The 22,098-nt window shown below is 37.4% G+C and overlaps 1 protein-coding gene across 4 annotated transcripts in view; it reads left to right on the top strand.

Moving 5' to 3' along the window:
• Window positions 1-22,098, top strand: part of TMEM181 (transmembrane protein 181) — a 36,183-nt gene that overhangs the window by 8,501 nt on the left and 5,584 nt on the right. For all 4 annotated transcript variants that reach the window (XM_074862739.1, XM_074862738.1, XM_074862741.1 and 1 more), the window contains exons 2-15: window positions 4,578-4,681; window positions 9,222-9,277; window positions 10,548-10,638; window positions 11,237-11,355; window positions 12,441-12,560; window positions 14,509-14,589; window positions 15,575-15,674; window positions 16,460-16,590; window positions 17,216-17,307; window positions 18,395-18,452; window positions 19,117-19,219; window positions 19,317-19,368; window positions 20,020-20,102; window positions 21,210-21,299. In XM_074862739.1, coding sequence (XP_074718840.1) covers window positions 4,578-4,681; window positions 9,222-9,277; window positions 10,548-10,638; window positions 11,237-11,355; window positions 12,441-12,560; window positions 14,509-14,589; window positions 15,575-15,674; window positions 16,460-16,590; window positions 17,216-17,307; window positions 18,395-18,452; window positions 19,117-19,219; window positions 19,317-19,368; window positions 20,020-20,102; window positions 21,210-21,299 — 1,280 coding nt within the window. The remainder of the gene's footprint in view (window positions 1-4,577; window positions 4,682-9,221; window positions 9,278-10,547; window positions 10,639-11,236; window positions 11,356-12,440; window positions 12,561-14,508; window positions 14,590-15,574; window positions 15,675-16,459; window positions 16,591-17,215; window positions 17,308-18,394; window positions 18,453-19,116; window positions 19,220-19,316; window positions 19,369-20,019; window positions 20,103-21,209; window positions 21,300-22,098) is intronic.

Raw genomic sequence — 22,098 nt, 5'->3', positions numbered from 1 at the left:
CCGGGGCCGGGGAGCAGAAATGCCTTCTTCCGCCGGGTGCGGTGGTTTAAGCTTTCCCCTCTAAAGACCCGACTCTTGTCATTCAGTTTATACACGTTACTTCTCAGTAAGGAAATAAGATCACCGCGGGCTAAATTAACGTCTCCGAGGCTACAGTTTGCCGGTCAGAGACCCGAGTGACTGCCCACTCCTGTAGAGGAACGCTGTGATTTCTCCTCTTCTGTGGTGAATAACCCCCCCTGTGTCTCCGCTCTCAGATCGTGTCTGTTAAGGAAAAACTCGTTTTCCCGGATATGTCTTCGCATGGACAGAGCCATAGTTGTGACTAATTATTCAGACTTCAGTGAAAACAAGAAACAAGACACTAAAAAAAAGCCAAATGCACCCCGTGCACGTGAGCTGGTTAGGACAGTCATGGTTAGCTGTTGGTTGTCATATAGCAGTACTACGTAGTACTGTTAATATTCATTGTGTGCATCTTTCTATGGAGTTGTGTGCTGCCTCATTAGCTATTAACCATTGTGTAATACAGCTGCAAGAAGAAATTCAAGGTCTTCTGAGGGACACCGAAACAAGCGACGTCTTTAAACCGTGAGAAAGTGCAGTGTGTACAGACAGACCCAGTACTATGAATGTAGGTAGCATATATAATCATTTAAATGAAAGTGGTTTTGATGGTTTTATTTGGGAGCGAGCCTAAAATAGAAAAGAGCAGTTGGAGGCAGAGATGTTGAGGCTACTATGTCAGAAAAACTGCTGGGTGTAAAAGTGAGTTATTTCTGATTTTATTATCAACTCTGTGCTACCTACTGCTTAATCCCAATTTTGTCACAGCCTTCCCATCTGTGAAGTGAGAGTCTTAAGTTAAAACTATTGTATAAAAGGCTCTGTTTTTCATAATGGTCTTCAGTAAAAACTGTGTTGTGCAGGCATGAGAAGTGATTTGAAAATGGGGAATAGCCTGAGAAACTTTGAGCCAAAACTTTACTCAAAGAGCAAGATTTAACCTACCTTTACATCTCACATATGAATGGCTGCTGGAAGATTGCAGCTCATGGAGTCATGAGTGTGCGTTTCCATAGTTCACCCCATCACAGATTGTGTTAGTGCAGTTAGTTTTTTACTACTATTTGAGATGCCTAAGTATACTGTTTCTCTGTTTGTATCTCAGTGCTTTCTGCTCCTTCGCAGTTAGTTTCAGACATATCCAATTTAATTACAAAATATTTAGTTTACTTATAAAATATTTAGTTTCTGTCTGAGTTAGGATAAAACTCAGTACAGGTGGTAAAAGCTGCCTGAAAAATCTGCAGACACTTGGATGGCTAGTCTTGAGCTTTGGACTGCCTTGGCCAGGCTGATTAAAGAATCTTCCATTGGTAAAGCAAAGCACAGTTCTTTACTCATTTGAACAGGTGCTTCCAGAGTGAGGAACCTTTTTTGCTTTTCCCATAAATGCTTCTCAAACATTTTATTCTTTATTAGGCTTTTCAGATGTAAGAAAGAAGCTGTTAGTGGGGGATCATCAACTTGCACTTATGTATATTCATAGATTTTATATAATCTCTTTCCAAAAGGCAGATGTTAAACAATGAACATATGGGAAGATCATATTATTTGCTTTGTACGTCAGCTGGTGATACATTGAAATGAGGCACTTAAACCACACAAGGAAATTCTGTTATTGCAATGAGGGACAATGAATAATACATCACCCGATAGGAATGCTATAGATTGTTGTTTCCTGTCAACGGTAAGTGTAGTTAAGATTTGGCCGAGTTCTTGTATTTACTCTTACAAAAAGTGTCCATGTCGCCTTATTGACCTGTAAAGTAGCACATACAGTCAGTGGCTTAAATGAGACTTCAGGAGTAGCAGTAGGAAAGAAGAAAGGAAGGAAAACGCAGAGTGTGTCCCTACTCTCTCTGGTCTCCTCTCTTTGTTACGTGCCAGCTGACTGTTGTAAGGTAGGTGTATACCTACCCATTTTGACTACTAGGTTTTGCACCACCTGGAGAGGAGTTGGAATAAAGAATGAGCCAATGTCTGGAACACGTTTCTCAAAAAACTTGCAAGTGCATCTGTGCGCTGGTGTACAAGTAAACCAAGGTGATAATTGCTGCAAGCCGTAACAGTGAGTGTTGGCTAAGTGGCTCTGGTGACTATCTTGTAAGGACTGTAGAGATGAAGCTGCTTTTCATGTTCACATTATGCATTTTGAAATGTCTGCAAAAACTTAGAAACTAGGAAGCTTACCAAAAGAACCAAGAATATGCATAGCAAGTCAGAAGTATCCTGCATCAGACTGGAGCTGTAAAGTGGATGCCCAGATGTAAGCTGTTAAGGACAGCACAAGCATATGTGATACTTTCCTGCATATATACGATACTCTTCCAGTCGTCAGCTATTCTCAACCCTTGGACTTTCCCATCCAGACCTGGTTTCTGTGTATGGAGTGATCCTTAGTGTGAGCTCTTCCATGAAACATTTGGTATCCACTTGAACCCTTATAGTTAATGCAGGCATATCAACATTTTATATACCATTTTTATATATCAAGGATTTTCTTAATAGGATTAGTATTTTGGTATCTCAAGATAATATCCCATATCTGGTGTTCTTAAGCACACAAGGAATACGAGGTTATCTGTGGAACTGAAGGAGCCCTTGGAACAGATAGGAAAATGCAGCTTAGTTATTTAGTTATTTCAGTGCTAGTACAGATGTCATATCTTTAAAGTGGTTTAAGTGCATGACGGCTGAGGTGTTAAGACATTGATTTAAAGAAAATGCTGTAGTTATATCCCTACAAAAGTTGTGCAGACAAGTTCTGGTTTGAAATGCCTTTATTTGGCATTTTTCAAAGTCAACTTAAAATCATATTTGTCTGTGAGACTTCTGTGTGATGATCTCTGTGACAGATGTCCAATCACTTCCTGTTTATGACTGTGATAATTTCAGGTGTGATTTACCTTTTTTGCCTGTACAATCAGCTATTCTGACTTCTTAGACTGGTGTGGGGTTTTTGCTCTGCAGAACAGAGCGTGGCAAGGCAAGTTCTGCTGTGTTTGCAGGTGCTACGCCAGGAGTCCTGTACAGCCAGTTTATGCAAACTTGTAACATTTACAGTTACTTGCTTGCAGTTCTCATTACTTCTGTGGATTTTTCCTCCCTTCCCCACCTCCTTTGTGAGTCAAATTAAGATTTGGATCTTGCAAACTTTACAGCAAAGGAATAACGTAATTATTTTTGTAGTGCCTCATTTGAAGAGAATGCAGCAATTCTTAAAGAAAATAGAGGTTATTATTAAATCCTTTTGCTGGTTTAAAGTGAACTGTTTGCCTTTTTTTTAAAGGCTGCCAGGCATGCAGGCATGGGGTACCTGGTCCCAGAATTCAGGCTGGGCTTATGAAAAGGATTCCACCACCTTTTCTGTGTTATTCATTAATGTGGTGAACCAGTGAGAGCACCATTCAGCTGGTGAAAAGAAGTTTTATTCCAAGCTGAAAGGAAGCACTGTCATTAAAGACTTACGCTTTCATTTCTTTCCATGATGGTGCTCATACAACTTTATTGGAAAACACCCTCATCCCCCACCCCCAATCCTTCAGCTTTCCCATATAAACTGTACAGCTTTCCATGATCATACAGTAGAAAATCAGCTATATGGTGGCTCAGTTTTGGCATAACTCAAAATGAGATGTTGATTGTGTTTTGAAACATGGTGTATTTGTCCTCTTTTGAACTATGCATTTAAATAAAAAGGAAGATAGAGGAGGGATATGTTATGTAGGATTAATTTTTTGAGCATATTTCCCTTAAGCTAACAGAACTGGAAGTTACCTGTTTCCAAGAGAATGCAGTTGGTCCTTTCAGGACTTTTTTCCCCTCTATTTTGTCTTTAACCTAATGATAACCACCAGTCGTGGAAGAGATGTCATTGCTTTTATCTGTATTTGAATTTAAGTGTCTAATAAACTTAAGTTCAGGTTTCTATTTTCCAAGCTTTGGTGGAGCTCAGACAGAATGCAGAGCCTGAGCATGCAATATCTAGCAGATCTGGAGTTCTGCCTTACTCCTTGTTAAGGGTTATCCTGCAGGGATAAGGTGTATATATATAGGGTGTAGAAAACTCATCAAGATCCTGTGCAGGTAACTGAGTTGTTAGTGACATCAATCCCTGTAGGTTAAGCTGTCATTGCAGGAGACATGGTATCTTGGCAGTTTAAATTATTAACGTATGAACTAAAAAAATGTAATTTTTTCTTCCTCTAAGAAATACTTTCTCTTGCTCAGGTCTTAGGACAATAGAAAACCCTAGCATAAAAAGAATGGGCAAAATTAATACATTTTGGGGCATGGATGTGTGTGCACATACATATGTCTAATAATTCCTAATAGTTATCCTTGCTCTATAAAAGAGCATTTTTTTTTTTTTTTTTTGGTAGTTAGATGTTACCTCAGAGTTTGTTTTAATTTTCTTTGGAGGAACGAACAGGGTCTTTTCCCCCCCTCCCCTCCTTTTAGAAATATGACTGACAGCTAATTAATTCTGTGCTTTCTTTTGCTTCCTGCAGGTTGGCACCGATGCGATTATATACGCTGTCCAAACGGCATTTTGTTCTGGTCTTTGTAGTATTCTTTGTTTGTTTTGGTCTGACAGTCTTCATAGGAATAGCAGGTAAGGATGTTGTCTTTTAAAAAGATTACAGTTCTTGTAGGCTTTGTCTAAACCTGTTGGTATTTACAGATGTATTTAAATGCTAATAAGCTTACAGCCCCTGAGATGTCTGAGGAAGCATTACTTTTGACAGGGAGGGGGAGGTGTTTCTTCCATCTTATTTTTATAGGAGTACTACCTACACAGATTTGGTATTTGCAACTGCTTTGCAGGGGAGAGTCAGTAAAGTAAAACAAAACCAGCTTCATTGTAATACAATTTTTCAGCAGACTGCTACATTAATTTTCTTCTTTGTATTTCAATCTGTGAAATGGTGATGCTAATACTTGATTTCCTGTGATGTAATGTAAAAATATGAGCTTCTCTTGTCGAATATATATGAGTTTAGGTCTCTGGTTTCAAAGACCTTTGGGAAGCCAAGCATTTAGTGCCTGGATACTTATCCTGGAGATCAGAGAGATTTGTGGAAGTCTGTTCGACAAAGATGCAGAGTGTCATTAGGCAGATGGAAAGCGTGGGAGCCCTCTGTATTTCATGCCAGAGAGCTTTTTGAGGTCTAAAATGTACTTGAAAAAGAAGTCAGCATGCTGTCACTGGAGTGCTAATAAGCTAATACTCTGCTGTCAGGATAGCTTTGTCAACACAGAAGTGACAGACAGGGAGAGGGGAAGGGAGGGACTCATTAAGCAACCTGCCCCCCATGTAAGAATTATTTAAGGTCGTTACCAGCTCCCCCCACTTTACTGCTTATTTCCATGTCACTCTGTGCTCTCCTGTGCTGCTCTCTGATACCTCTTTACCTGTCTGTAGGGTTGTTTCTACTTCTGCCCTGACCTTCACTTCCTTTAGGATGAGACTGGCTGCCCAGGCCTGAGACTCATCTGCTCCTGCCTGCCTTGGAAAGAAGGGGGGATTAATTGGAGGCAGCTGTTTGGGCTTTTTATGCCCATCTGTGCCTTGTAGGCAGTACATTCTTCATAATAGCATTAAATAATAAAATTTGTCTGTGAAATAAAACCTTTCCTGCTGTTTGATTTATTGTAGCAGCCTAAGGTCCAAATAGGCTTTCAGTTCAAAAAGGTTAACCACTGATATTCCTGTGACTTGCCTAAGGATGCTGAAGGGCATTATTTGGCCACTAAACTACCATATAAATACATTTACGAAAATGCATTTCATATGGATGATAAAGGAAAAAAACCCTGGAATTGCTTAATTTAGTGTCATTCGGGTTAAAAAGTGAACCATATTTATAGTTGTGTATTTATACTGCCCAGTTGCAAGAAATGCAAGTTTTATGTAAGACTAGGCTAAAGGCAGTGCTCCTGGAAGAGAAAACTGAGCATTTCATTCTTTATTGGTAGCAGAACCTGAAAGAGAGCTGTGTTGGTGTGTTGCATTGCATCTGCATGCAGAGTGGTCTGATGATGTGGTTGCCTTTGGTCCAGGGCACTTGGCTGCTGTAAGCAACAACGCTTGGTCATCTGTACCCTGCTGGGGTCCCAGGGCTTGCCTGTGATCCCCTTCAGGAACTAGCATGGCTGTGGGATTTTTGTCTTTGTATGACTGGTTTGATGGATAGTTTTGCTGACCAAGTGTGGACACAGTTCATTATTACGACTTAATTATTTTTAAAAGAATGCTGTTTACCTTGGGAGGAGACCCACTGAACACTTAACTGTGATGTTTTTCTTGTTGACAGCTCCTTGCTTCCTGTGAATAGAGGGAGGGGCCCTAACAGTAGACTCCTCCCTCATTAAAGCAAAACTCACCAAACCCACTAAGTAAATGAAAAAGTGGGAGATACATCCATATTTTCTGTGCTACTTGAATGCTCCATTGCCCATACTCAACATCTCTATCTGCAGTTTGGGAAGCCTAGCAGAAGTCTTGCTTCTCATCTGAGAAAACAAGAGAGTTTAATCTGAGGTGGCTGTTGCTCTTCAGTTCTTGTAACCCAAGATGCAGGCTTGGGTTTTTTTTCCTAAATTACACTTACTTTCTTTACCTTTTCCCAATGTGTCTATGTTGTCTTTGGGGTGAGACAAATGCAAGGAAAAATCCAAGGCACAGAGCTCATTTTCTGTACCTGTGCAGTTTTCCTGTTCACCACCCCAGGGTGAATCTTTGCTTTCAGATGTGATTCTGTTAACTGAGCAAGACTAAAAGAAAAACAATAACCATGTAATCTAATCACAATTTTTAAAAAATATGACCACAGCATCGTTTTGGTCAGTTGCTTTAAAAAGCTTTAATATATTGCTTGCTAGAGGAGTAGCAGTTACAGCAGCAGAACCTCATTATTTTTTTGGTTGCTTCTCTTAAAAACTGGGGCTATGATCCCTCTGTCCCAATTGGTTCATATCTTCTGGTAGAAGAAAAACCTTTTTAAAAAGGCTCATTCTGTTGTTTTTGCTAAGAGTTAATTGCTGAAATCTGATGTCTTATCAACTGTGAGCACTTACTGACATTGAATTATGCTTTTCAAAACAAAAATGCCTTCCAAAAATCTGCCCTGTTTATATGTACTTGAGAACTGAAAAGTTCAGTGATGCAGAACTGACTTTATAGGGGGTGGCTGTTAGTGAAGTTGAACTGTAATTCTAATAGGAGGCTTTGAGTGTGATGGGTGAAATTCTTAATTTTTCCATTTAAAGTCTGTAAGATAGTTAATATTGTAATTAGAGTGGTTATAGAAGCCCAAGCAATGCTGCATGTTTAGAGCTGTCATGACATCTAACGTAAAATACTTCTTGCACAGAATGATCCCATGTTGCTCATTTATAAACTTCCTTCTTTTCCATTGTTTCTCTGTACTAACTTTGAAGTCCATGGTCTTTGTGAAAAACTACTTTTCCTGCATAATTTTTTAAATATGAAATTTGTGGCTGAAACAGCGTGTTTTGAGGATTAATAAATTATATTAAATTGCCAGACCAAATATGTAAGGGGAGAGACCATTTGGACAGAGAAATCTCACCGTGACTGGGAAGCCTCTAGAGTGACCCAGATACACACATACATGTCCTGCCTGTGTCCCTACCTGCTATACATCTCCTCTGTGTTTATTCATACCCCAATATACAGATACAGACCTTTTCCTACTCTTTGCTTTCATTTTTCTGGTTTAGTCCTTCTGTGTATGTACACACACACATGCATTCCTCTTCTCCCCAGTACCATGTGTTCTTACATACCTAAGAAGGCTAAGGTGAAACTGTACCGCTGTCTACAGCAACCTTATCAGGATATACAGAAGATGGGGCTAGACTCTTCTCAGAGACAAGCTGGAACACAAGAAATTCCAGTTAGATATTAGGAAAATTTTCTTACCATAAGGGTGGTTAAATATTGAAACAGGCTGCTCAGGGAGGTTGTGGGAGTCCCTGTCCTTAGGGATGTTCAAGACTTGACTGGACATGGCCCTGAGCAACCTGGTCTGATTAAATAAGAGCATGGACTAGATGGCCTCTGGAAGTCTCCTCTAACATAAATTATGATTTTATTGCTTCACATTTACTGCATACAGAACTAGAGGTAGGGCGTGCGTGGATGGATGCAGTTGATCAGTATGTGTTAAGTGTATATGTCTAACCAGAATGATTGGAGGAATGGTTGCATAAAAAGTCTGATAGTGAGCTCAACGTCTCCCACTACAGTTGGACATGAAACTCCATTGATTAAATGGATTGTCTGTTTTAGGAGAAATTGTTTATAGAACTTTTATGCAGTTATATTTATTTATGTGATGATATACATAATATATTATCACCCCAGATTTCTGTAGGAAAGGAGAGCCCCAATCTGAGTAGACTGAGAACTGCTCCTAAACAAACATGTGGGTATCTTGGCTTGAACAGACCAATATGCGATGAAAATCCAGTACTGGCCAGAAAGTGCTGTTATTGTGATTGTACAAGCAAGTACACTACACGTACAGAAAAAGGCATTAGCATCATGCACCCCAGTACAATGGGATGTGTTTGCCCTGGTACCCGAGCGTTTAGTGCAATGCATTATGGACGCTATACTCTCTGTAAATCAGCTAATGGTAGCAGTTTGGCTATAGAAACTTTATAGTGCAATTAAGTATGCTGGTTTTTCATGTGGTTTTTGCAGCCGTTGTTGAGCTTCAAGTTGCTGTAACAACAGTGCCACTGGTGCTTAGATAGCTTTTCCTGTAGCTGGGTACTTTCATGACTGCAGTGTACTGCTTAGCTTGGGAAAAATACTGTGTGGTTTGTTGTATAGTTTAGAGTATACATGCAGGGCTTCTGACATGGAGTTCTTGATTTATAATTTACTTCCTATTTAATCATGCCTAGAAAAAATTGTGGCAGAGAGGTTTAAAGGAACATTCAGGCCAAGTTTATCAATTATATTGAAACATCTAAGTGATTTACCCTTCAGGTGAAACATCTGAAAAGTGGGATACTATTTACCTGCTTTGCAGGGAGGTATTTTGTATTTACATCATTACTTATCAGTAATACGCATGCTTCGATATTGTTCTCTTTCTTCCTTCTTATATAATTTATAGGTCCTAATGTAATTGAAACTTCTGTAGCAAGAACCGATTTAAATAACAGCCTAAAGGTAAGAGTTAATAAATACCATTGGATTACATGAATTACTTTATTTTATGTCAGTAATGTTAAACAATCCCCCCCTTCCCCCCAACTATTTTAAGTCTTTAAGTTTTTACTGGAAATCTTCTTGGCCACATGGTGCTTTCCAGTTTGAAATTGAACGTGCAATATTGTACTACCACTGTGTTATTTTTTGAGTGGCCCAGCAGCAATTTCTAGTCTCTTACTTTTGTGAGCAGGTAAGGTAGAGAATTCTATGATGTAATTTCTGATAAAGTAACACCTGAGCGTTGATAGGATTCCCTGGTGAGTTCATGTTGGAGATTGTTGTAAGGGGTCTAGAAATAGAAACTGAGAACTTAAACTGAAAAACAATGCTCTCAGTGGCAACTAATGATATCACTCTTGTGATTTTCCTTTCTGTCAACTGGGAAGGAATATTTCTTTTTCTTGTTAATTGTTCACTGTCACTTGACCAAGACATGGGATCTGGCTTCCTAACATGAACCTTCACATTCATTTTCTTGAAAGCTTTCATATTTTGATTATCAGTTCTTGCATTTTTATTTCTGTCTAGCTCTTCATTGTCAACCTAATATCTAAAGTAATTTTTGTGAAAGTGCTAAAAATGTTTTGTTGTTTTGTTTTGATTTTTTTTTCAAGTAAATTTGCTTTAAATACACTGGAACATTTCTCTTTTTTTGGTCTGTTAGTCACCTATATATGTTTGGATTGGTACTGTATTGTGGGTGGTTTTGAAAAAAGCATATTTTTATATCAAATAAGAGAAGTCTTTCCTGCATGTAGGTTTTATCTGTTAATGATATCTTCCATGCTTTTGAAATGAATGTGGGATTTCTAGAAAACCTAGTGGAAAATACTTGTGTTCATAATTATAGTTGAACAGGTTTAAAACTGTGTAGCAGATGAGGAGTCATAAATCTGACTTCTGATGTAAAGTGCTAGAAATTACTTTTTATTTCCAGACTAGGTCTCAGGATTTTCTTTTCATATCTGAACTTTTTTGTTTTATTGCTGCTGCTTTTATGTGCTTTAAGTAGTTGTACCTTTCCTTACTTCAGTGCTGTGCAAAATATGTGTGCTGTTTAAGCTACTTCTCTGGAAGGCTTATGTTTGAGCCACTTATCATATTGTCTACATATTAAATCTCTCCCCCAAAGTATTGTCACAGATATAATTAACATGCTTTTCACTGTAACTGCAGTATGTCATGTAATGGAATAATGGTTGGTGCTAACCTTGTGGGTTTTTTACAGCTGAAGCCATTTAATTTAAGTTCGCCACCACTGTCTACGTACAATCAGCAGCTGTGGCTGACCTGCGTAGTTGAGTTGGATCAGCACGATGGTGAGAATCTTACCTAATTGTCAGGGAACAGCTATAGCAACCTGTATATTGTGTCTTTAATTTTGTCTGTCACATTTGTGCTCCTATTGCTTTCTGGCTATGGTTGGTGGGTTTTTCCTCTGATACATTTTCTTCCCCTCCACCCCCTGCCCCTGGTGAAGACATGGACAGCACTGATCTTGAGAACTGGAAACAACAGGTGTATGGGATAAGTGATTTGTTATTTCTGTGACAGCAGTGGTATCTAGAGAGTCTGTGTCTCTCTTCCTTCATTTGGGGGGGGAATTAGATGTGTAGATTATAATGATATTAATTTTTCAATAAAAATTCCCTGTAAATATGTGAGAAATACTGTAATAGTAATTGTTAATCTGTCAAGATTCAGTACAGGGCATTTGGGATTTAATGCCTAAGTATATAAACAAAAAGTTTGTGGTTTTTTTTATTTGTATGTTGAACCTCTACTCCAGTAAAGTATAACTGAATAACTTTGAGTAATCATAGGATATCATATGTGTTTTAAACTATATTTGGAACTCCATTTGAGATTTCATTTCTGCATGTAGCAATAGCTTAATGTTTTCTCTTTTAATTACAGTATCCCTCAAAAAGAATGTTACTATGACAGTCAAAGTACTTGGGGTGGTGAAGGATGGAAGCACACCATATGTTAATAATCAAGTTCACAATCGGACGAGATTACTCAGTTGTGCACAAGTATGTGCTTGCTTAAACAAAACTCTGATGCAGTATATCTACTTTAAATCTATTTGTGTGCATGTTACCTTATGTTGCAAATGAGAAGAATATGTCTGTTAAGCACGTCTCGGGAAAGAATCTAGAGTATAGTTTTATTTATAATTGCAATTTAGCTAGCAATGCTGACCAAGATACCTACCTATCTGTGTTTTTCTATTTACTTCTGACTTGTGTCTACCCCTTAAAGACCCCTCTTTCTTGTTAGAGCAGCTTTCTGTCAGCAAAGCAATGTGTCCTGCTTAGTCAGCTAAACAAATTTAGCAGTACTGAAGAAAGGGATATTGAGGTAGAAGATTGGATATAGGGCTCCAGAGGAGAGAAAAATTCTCCTCCAACACCTAGCAGAGAGTCTGGTTGAAATCAGCTGGCATCTGTGTTCTGAAAAAGCCAAATTGCTTGCCACCTGAGAAGAAATGTTTAAGTCTTGGAGTTTCTAGTATAATTTTCACTGAAATTTTTAAGCTTAGGGACATCCAAAACAGCTTCTCCAAATGCAAGTCCTTTAGGAAGGGCATAGCTGAAGTTTTTTTGTGGTAAGCATATAGGGTAAATAAAAAGTTTTCTTTTTATATATGAATGCATCTATATGAAATCTTTAGAAATTAATGAACAGTGTTCCATTACATTTAATTACACACAGGCAAGAGAGCAATATGCTTGAGTTTCTTTTTCATCCTGTTAACTTTTAGAAATGAATTAGTACAAGATAACCCCATCTCACAATCTGATGACCTAAAGCTTGACTGACAGAGTTATTCAGATCCTTCCTGGTGCTGCAAGCAGTTGCTTTCACCAGTTTAAGTGAAAAGCTAGCCTTGTTTTTTGGCTCAACCTTTGATCCTGCTGACTGACTTTATCTATCAGTTTCTGGTATCTTTCAAGAAACGCTTTATCTGTGGTCTTGTTTGAGTCTTATTCCGACTGATCAAGAATAAATATCAATATCTGGCCATTAGAAACAAATTCTCCAACCTCTACTAACTGCATATTCTGGAATAAATTGAAGGCTTTTATGTACTATTCTTCACTGCATGTGTTCACAGAAATGCAGTGAAATCATTGTTGCTCACCTTGGCTACCTGAACTACACTCAGTACAACATATTTGTTAGCTTCGAAGATTTAAATAAGTTGACTTACACCATCCAGAATATTACTTTCACGGTAAGTATAAAGTTTTATACTAGCAAAATAAATCTCTTTAATTACTGATGCTGTAGAAGTCTGCTTTAACTGTAATAAAAAGTTATCTTATTTTTGAAGATAAACATAAATATGTATGATTAATTTTTCTGTCACTGCTAATTTCAGAACTATTACAGCATTTGCAATTAATAAGGGTCTAGGCCAATTTTTTTAACTCTATAAGGAAAGATTTTTCTTTCAGAACTGCTAATGCTGTTTTCTGGAACAGATAAATTTAGTCTAATTCCTGGGAGATATTTTTAACAGTAGGCAAGCTAGACTAGAACATCCAGTTTTCTGCCTTTTACTTATAGAGATGTTGCCTCTCTAAAGCATGGTATCTTTTTCAGCCTTTCCAGTAGGTGTATCTGAATTAGCAAGATTTTTTCAGACTTTACAAAACTGTGGGCTAGAAAGATTTAACAAACTCAAAGAAAAATGAATATTTTTTTTGACTGTGCTTATGAGGAAGGAAAAAAATGTTTATTCAGCTAAAATAAGCAGGCTAATAAAATAATTCACTAAAATAATCCCTAGTGAAATGACTAGCTCAGTTTGTAGTGCTAAAGATTGCTTATAAAACAGTTACATCATCCGTGTGTGCTGATTGGCTCCAGAAAGAAATTTAGAAACATTTGCATTGAGAGGAAATGAAACTAAGCCAAATTTATAATACAGGTTACTATGGTATATTCTACCTGTATGCAACTTTCAGTATGTCAGAGCAGATAGCAAGCAAAAATCTTACTGTAAAGCCAAAGTGTTTTTTATATACTAAAATAACTTCCTGAATATTAATATTTCTAATCTTCTAGTGCATAAAGCACATGATCAAAAATAAGCTTTAAGGGGAAAAAAAAAACAAACTCACAAACCCTTTGCTCAGTTCCAGATTTCAAACATGACAAAGTGTTGGAGCATTTATAGTTGTACGGTTTATTATCTTGGTTTGCAGGCTGCCTTTAAGGCAGACTTGTGTGCAAACCCAAAAAATCCCAAACCTAAAGCCCTGCTTTCCCACAGCAACTAAAATTGTCAATTTATTTCATTATTACAGTGGTTTATGGTGATCTCGGTTACAATCACAGATTGCCTTTTGTATAATGGGATTATTTACATATAATTTTCATTGTGCATTTACGGTTTTAAAAGGTAAGACAGAGGTTGTCAGACTTAATACATTGAAAGGTAAAGCTTCTTGTTCAGATGGGCAGAGCATATGTTGTACCAGTGAGTTTACATTTCAAAAGTGGCTTCAAAAGAGAAGCATGCCAGATAGGAGAGAAATTGTCAACAGAGCAGAGTTTCTACAAACTGACATGTTATAATTAATATTTGTGCCCTTCTAATAATTAGAGAAGGAGCTTTTCTTCCTTAAGCTGTGAAAAAAGTTCTTTATTTCTGGTTAGCCCATTTATTCTTCCCTTACATGATTTTCTTTTTCCCGCTTCTGAAACAAGAGAATAACCTTTAAGAAAACAAACCCATTACAGGAAGCATGCCTGTACCTTATCAACCTCTTCGTAATCAATTTATACATCTGACCTTGGTAATAAAGAACAACATACTGGATTTACTCCATTATTGGCATACAAACTTTGAAAGAAAGTGCAATTGAAATTAATGAAGAATATCCTTCTTGTCCTGAGAACTGCTTTAACATATGACACCTCACTGAGTATGTTACAAGGTGGCAGGGTAAAAGGGAAGCAAGGATACGAGTCTGCTTTGGTTATCTTCTCGACAGATAGTCCTATAGGTGTGAATTTATCTTTGTCTTTCCATGATGACATGGTGGAATTTGGTTATACCTTTAAATTTTGAAAAGCCAGAGAACTTTTCAGTATCTGCAGAAAGTGCTAATTATTGATGTCATCTGTACCCTGTCAAAACATTGTTGGGCTATTTTTCTTCTGTTTTCTTGTAGTGGAAGACCTACAATCCAACTTTTTCACAAGTGGAAATATGGTTCCGATTTGTCTTTGTAGTTCTTACTTTTATGGTCACGGTAAGATTTTGTTTCTGTTTTCCTGGCATGTATTGTGTACACAGCTGATAACACTGCTTTGTAGTACTGTTTAGTAGCTTAACCCCAGGCAGCAGAATTGAGATATCACTGAATGGGTGTAAAAAATGTTTCTAAAATACTTATGTAGTTGCTGCTTTTATTTTTTTACAAGTAGTATTGAAGGGACATTAAGAAAATAGGATAAATGGGAAAACTTGTTTTTCTAAACTCTGATTTTTAATTGAATAGAAAGAATTTTGCTTAAGCAAAGGAAATTGTGATTAGATGCTAGAAAAAATATTTTTTTGCGGTGCACGTAGGCTCAGACGTTGAAATAGGATACCCAGAGTGTGGGCTTTCTGTCTCTGAAAATGAGCAAAACTCAGTTGAATATGACTTTCATCTAACTTTAAAGTTGTCACTGCCCTGAGCATAAGGATGTGACAGATGACCTCCAGAGGTCCCTCACAACCTAAATTATGCTATGATTTAGATTATGTCTCCCCTCCAACCTGGTTTGGCCCCTGGGAAGAAAGTATCTGGAAAAAAAAAAAACCAAAACAACATAAAATCTAAAATGCAGAATTTTCAGGGTAAGGACACTAAAGTACTGAACAGCATTTTCTCACATAGATGATGTCACTCAGCAGGTAACTGCGAATGTGATATAGAATCTGTTTTTTTTAAAGAGTTTAAGTGGAAGTTGTTGGTAGTGTGTGACCAGTGCTTAGGCAACATTTTTTCATACATTGTTGATTTGTGTGGTACTTGCTGGTTTTCTTCTCAGTTTGCTTGAGAGATGAAGTAATTTGCATTGGGGAAAGCCAGCAAACTTGAAGCAGAAGTAGAAGCTAGGAGATGTCGCTCCTGTTACAGTGTTCTCAGTGAAGTAGCCTTTGCAGTGTACTGTGTTATCTCTTTCCTCTGGTAAAACCATTAAGGCTGTATTCCTTCCTTACAAATTGTTGTTGTTGTTGTTTTATAGTGTCTGTTTGCACATTCCCTGCGGAAATTCTCCATGAGAGACTGGGGTATTGAACAGAAATGGATGTCCATTCTCCTTCCCCTCCTGCTACTTTACAATGGTATTTACATCCTGGAATTTTTAGAAAAGCTCCTTTCTTTAAAAAAAAAAAACAAAACAAAGAAAAAAAAACCAAAGAAAAAAAAAAGAGCATGAGAGAAGACAGAGAAGGTTGAGTGGAACTTGGCCTTGAACTTACAGGCAGCTCTTTATAAGGTTTCAGAAAACAAATTTAAAAAAAAACTAACTCTTTTTAAGTGTATCAAATTCTGGGGCATAATGAGTAAGTGGATTTCATTCTTTTCAGTCATGTGAATTGCAACTCTATTTGTTTAAAGCTCTGACTGGAATAGGTGGATGCAACCATACTGAACCTTTCATAGAGCGACATGTAAATGTAATTTCTGTGTTTGCCTGCTAAGTCTTACTTCTGCATTTTTCATATACTCCCACTTTAGTTACAAATGGAGACTACTTTTAGTCTGGTAAACCACCTCAAGTTCTAGCACACTCTAGCAGTACCAAAAGAATATTTGCCTTTCAGTCATTCTATGACAATTTTTTAGGTCAGCACCAAGAACAGTGCTTTAGTAGAAAGTCTAATAAAACCTGAAATCTTCTAGAAATGTTGGCAACCAATTCAGATGATTTCTACAGCACAGAGGATTGCTGCTGGAGGCACCATTTTCTTTGTAAACTAAGATACAGCAAACTTCATTTACCGGTGTAATTTGAAAAATCTGGGTTTTTCTGTTCCTCTGAATATACATTCTGCTTTACTTTTCATAATGGAAAAGACTGTGCTTTTTCTCCTCTGTTTAACTTTTTTTTCTTGTTTTGTTACAGATCCATTTTTCCCCCTTTCTTTTCTGGTGAACAGCTGGTTTCCTGGAATGCTGGATGATCTATTCCAGTCACTGTTTCTGTGTGCATTGTTGTTGTTCTGGCTTTGCGTCTACCATGGTATAAGAGTACAGGTAAGGGTGCAACATTATCTACTACTTACTGAGAAAGCAGTATTTGCTTTTTCAATTCTCTCAAAAGGTGACAAAAATGAAACCAAATTTTTAAAAAAAGAGACATTTATTCCTGAAGTACAATGTGACACATGAAGCTTTGGGGTTAAAAATGATTTATGGTGAAGCAGCTTGTTTTGACGCTACCGTGCCTAAATGAGATAGATGGGACAGTCTACTCTGAACTATTGCAAGCCACTCTTCAGAACTATGGTGCAATTACACTTTGTTCTTGCTTGAAGGGTCTTCTTGTTGTATATGGGGTTGATTGTTTTTTAAACCACTCTAAAATACCGCATAAGATAAATATGAATTCTGAAGCATATTTCTGTATTTGCAGTATCAGTGAAATATGTGGGACCTTATAAATAGGATGCTACAAATCTATGGCATCTTATTAACACAAATGATGATACAATTTTATGTCTTCTGTGATCACCTGTGCAGGTTAAAAATACAGAAGGCAAGTCTCTTAATCTAGTTCACGTTGAATGAAACAAAGATGATAGTTGTTTTATTCTGTCAAGAATGAATGAAATCTTGAATGTGGGTTCACTCCTTCACCCTACTATTGTTTTCTCAACAGGGGGAAAGGAAGTGCTTAACTTTCTATCTGCCCAAATTCTTTATTGTTGGACTACTGTGGTTGGCCTCTGTTACATTGGGAATATGGCAAACGTAAGTAATTTAAAATTTAGTGCAAAAGTAATGAGCTGAGAGTGTTCAAAGAATGAGAAGATTGTTTATAATTAGTGGAATCTGTTTCTTAGTGCTCTGATTGTTATATAGGAATGGAGCTCAAATTCTTACGTCTTTCTGTTTTGCAAATTTTGACTGATTTGAAAACAGAATTCCCCATGGATGATCTAGTAGTACGTAATTTTATAAATCAGAATGAGATCTAGAAATTGCTACTTTGTCGGTATGTTACGGCTCCCTACCATACTCCCTCTAGTGCTAAGTCCCAATTATCTTTTAGTATTTGAAGCAACAGTTTCTCTGTAGTTAACTATTACACAGCTTGACCCAAGTTTCTCAACTAGTAAATCTGCACAATTGGTATTGATGCTGCTTAGTCAAGTAATGCTCTCTCTCCTGAAAACTCAGTTCTTTTGCTTGGTTGAGTGTCTCTTTTTTTCCAATCTGTCATGTTAACATAAAGGTGTCACTATTCCCCACCCAGAAAACTTTCTTGGTTTTGGTACATTTGTGGTTTCTAAACTGTTTTAGTCTCAAGCGTTTGCCTCTTATTTTCCTTCTCAGAAGGAAGATACCTTCTGGCCTTCTCCATGCCGTTGTACATTGTTGAAAGCAGTGGAGTTGCAGGAAATGCTCATACTAGTGCCTTATCAGAAGAATGGCTGTGAGGGAAGGGCTTACTTATATCACAGTTATTTCTTAAGTATAATTCTTATCACCAAGGGTAAAATTTAAACACTAAATCCTGAAGGCTTGTAGGAATTTAGATGATCATACATTTTCTAAAAAATAAGTGTGGAGATTAGACATGGTCACAACTGAAATCCTCCTATTCCTTCAAAATTGGGTTTGGGAAGAAGGAGGATGTTATATACTGTACATTGTCATGACTCCACTGGAATCAATGGCATTGCCCCAATTTATGCAGCCAAACCCTTTGGTTATAAACTCTGTATAGTAACTTTAAACCTTTTCTTTGTCAGTTTGTTTCTTGATCGGTACGGCTTTTTGACCTTGTCTTTTGTAATGGTGTAAGTACCACTTTTTCATTTTGAATCTTTTCTAGTGTTAATGAAGTACATGATCCTACATATCAATACAGGGTTGACACAGGTAATTTCCAGGTAAGTCAGAAATGTTTTCTTGCTATTAAATTGTCAGGTGGAGTTAGGCAATACAAGGAGGTGGGGTTTTTCTATTAAGATCTCTAACACAATTTAGAAAATAGCAAATGCTGGTCAGATGGTCTTATTCTGACTAGGGTGCTTTTAATTTTGCTTTAAATCATGCACAGACGATACTGAACTCCATCCCAGTGAGAAAATTGACTTGCAAATCTGGAGACTCAACACCACAGGTTTACACATGGACTCATTACTGTTGGGATTGAAAGAAAATTTTTTTAGCGTCTTATTAAATCAGTTTTGTACATCTTTACTCCTGCCGAGATCCTCTGTCCTAGTAAATTTCAGACTTTCTTGTTGTAAAGGAAGATCTGATTTATATGGGTCTATGTATTGTTCAAAGGAGCTGTGTTTTTAGAAAATCATTGAGATTCAGCTCACTGTCAACAAAATTATGACTTCTATTAAACATCCTTTCCTTACATTCCCCAAAACCCTACCTTGATGTATAGCCATTGTTGTTTTGTACTTCCTTTCATGAGCCTACTTTCCCTGAATAAATGGACCGCTTTATGTTGTGCTTTGGGAAATAATTATTTATATTGACAGAAGAAGGAATAGACCACATCTTGTTAAATAATAAAAACTAACACTCTTCTTATAGGGAATGAAAATCTTCTTCCTTGTGGTGGCAACCACATACATTCTCTACCTTTTGTTCCTGATAGTGAGGGCATGCTCAGAACTTCGTAACATGCCTTATGTTGGTAAGGAATATTTCTTTTGATTCTTCCCCAGACAGGCTTGCTTCTCCTAGATGTAGGTGTAAATTTGCTAATAACAACTTTTCTCAATCTTTTCCAGATCTCAGGTTAAAGTTCTTGACTGCATTAACCTTTGTAGTGCTTGTCATTAGGTAAGGCCTTTCAAAGTACATTTCTCAGTACTGTAACTTTTATAACTTTTTTTTCAGGGCTTTGAATACATTTTGTTGATAATAAAATTGTCAATGAAACTGAGGAATGCCTTTCGATATGGCAAGCATTTCTTATTTTTTTAACCCTTCTTGAGGCTTTTAGAGCTAACTTTATATTATTTCTGTTACCACAGCAATACATAAAGATTTAGAGGTTCACTTAGCAGAGATGTTTTCTGTACTGCTGAGTGGTCTGCAGTGCACCGTTCACCTCTTTTGGAGCTTTATAAGCCTCACTTAGTCAAAACAGAAGTTTAGAACTAGTTTCTTAGATTATTATTAATATCTGCCTCCTTCACTTCAAGCAGTTATTTCAGATTACTGTTGAGTCTTGAATTGTCTGTAGTGGATGAAATCTGAGTGAAGTAGACCATGGTTGTTTTTTTTTTTTTCTGCTTTATTCAGTTGATTGCTGACTTTTAATCACAAAAGAATCATTCTTAATTTAGAACGATGAAAGCAAACATGTCTTAAAATAAATGGTCAGCATGTTAACGTAATTATTTTCTCATATGCTCTTCTCTCAAGCTATCATTTCAGTTTTGTGGCTTAAAGACTCAAGACACCAATATGCTTTAAATTTTTCCACAGCATTGTTATACTCTACCTACGCTTTGGAGCACAAGTTCTACAGGACAACTTTGTTGCTGAGCTGTCGACTCATTATCAGAATTATATCCTTGTGTTGTGATACTGCTCAAGTAGGAATGTTAATCTGTTTTCATGCAGAAGGCACTTAAAAATGATGTACCTAAGGACTGAGACCTTTAACTTCTAGGTGGGCTTTTGAAGTTCAGTCCATTTTGATTGAGGTTTTATGTCAGCATTTTGTAGTAGCTCTTTGTAAACATTATGAGCTGAGACAGTTTCAGTCTAATTTGTTTACATCACATAAATCACAACTGCATTTGATACTTTTCAAAAGGAATGAAGGCCTAGATATGCATGTGTTCAAGTAATTTTAACAAGTTATTGTGACAAATTTGGCTGTATTTGCTGCATGAATTCAGTTTGCTGTTTACCTGTCAGTTGGCATGGGGCATACCAAAATATTTGAGAAATTAATAGTTTAGAAGTCACTGAAAATGCATTTGTGTATTGGCCCAAGTCTAGATGTGGAAGAGGTCATAGCAGAGAATTTATGTGACTTGAGAGAGACTATTTCTGATGTCTGTTGGCAACAGGATTGTGAACTGTATTTCTGGACCTGAACCATGAGATCGTAGTTCATTTGACTTTCTGAAAGTGCCTGTGTGACTGCAATTGCTCTGGTTACTGATAAGCTTAGATATGTGTTGGGAGCTAGTAGAAAACAGCATGTAAAGCCTTTAGTGTTTTCCCAAAATGATGGCAAGAAGCCATCTTCAGAGTCCTATCTACAGATAGTCCTTTCTCCTTCCTTCACAATTGCTGTGCCAAGCAAGAAATTTTTCAAAAATAAACAAAACCACCCCACCTGAACACCCCCCTTACTCAGCTTGCTTTTAGCATTGAAGGCAGAACTATGCAATTTACCATGCGCTCCACCACTCAAGAGTACCTTATCTCAGCAAATGTTACTTGTGTTAAAGCTTTGTCTTCAGTGGGAGCTTTACCTTGAAATAGCTTGAGTACATTAGTGGTCACTGAATTTAAAACACGCAGTTTTGCTTATCCATTCATGCTCTCAGACTTGAAGGTAAACATTCTTTCCGTTGAAACAGCTTATCTGTGGTTTGGGTCTTGTTTCCAAATTTAATATGTATGGAGCTATACTGAGAAATATCCTTGACACTTAATACCAGCAGAATTCTTATCATTTTATGGTTTATTGAACTTTTATCTCTACACTTTAGCCTTTGTGTATTCCCCCTCAAAGAATGCACTATATGGTAAGTGTAAGCAATTGTCTGGCAAACTCAGATGACAAGAGCTGGCACGTTAGCAGATATTGTGTAACATCTGTATATCTTGGTTTTCTTGTTGCTGTTTCAATTCGCTTTGAGTAAACATAAGCAGAAGCTGCACTGTTCCTGAGCAAATTAGTGTTGGAAATATGAAGGAACACATAAAATGTATACAACTCATTAGCTAGACTTGAATTCTTATGCACTTAGATCAAGCTGGTAAGTCAATATGATGTTTGCAGATAATGCACTAACTTTTGCACTGACTCACAGACAATCCTTAAGAAGCAACAACCCTTCATTTGTACTTTGTTCTAACAAAGGTTAACATATTGGCATGCTGGCAGACTGGACTCTGGAATAGGTACCGTGCTGTTGGAAAAGTAGGAGTGCAGCTGATCTCTAACATGGGAGGGATTTTGGGGAACTTGCTATTGGGGAGAGGGTGGCACAAGGGACATGTAAAGGACTGAATCAGTGGCACTTCTGGTTTTGCATTCTTATGTAGAGGATGTAATCTGACTCACATGATGATTATAAAGTGTTAGCCCTCTCTTAACAGATAAAGATCTGTAAAATCAGTATTTGTACTGAGTGCATTCTCTGCTTTAAGCATTGAGTTTAAAATATAGAACTGTAGAACAGCCCAGGTTGGAAGGGACCTGGAAAGATCATCTGGTCCAACCCTTCAGGGAAAAGGGAGCCTAGATGAGATTTCTGGCACCCTGTCCAGACACATCTTACGTGCTGAGAGGTACGCAGGGGGAAGGCTCTAAATAGTGGA

This window comes from Strix uralensis, chromosome 3 (assembly GCF_047716275.1).
Source record: "Strix uralensis isolate ZFMK-TIS-50842 chromosome 3, bStrUra1, whole genome shotgun sequence".
In the NCBI taxonomy this organism is placed as follows: Eukaryota; Metazoa; Chordata; class Aves; order Strigiformes; family Strigidae; genus Strix; species Strix uralensis.
This window is presented reverse-complemented; position numbering and strand designations above follow the sequence as displayed.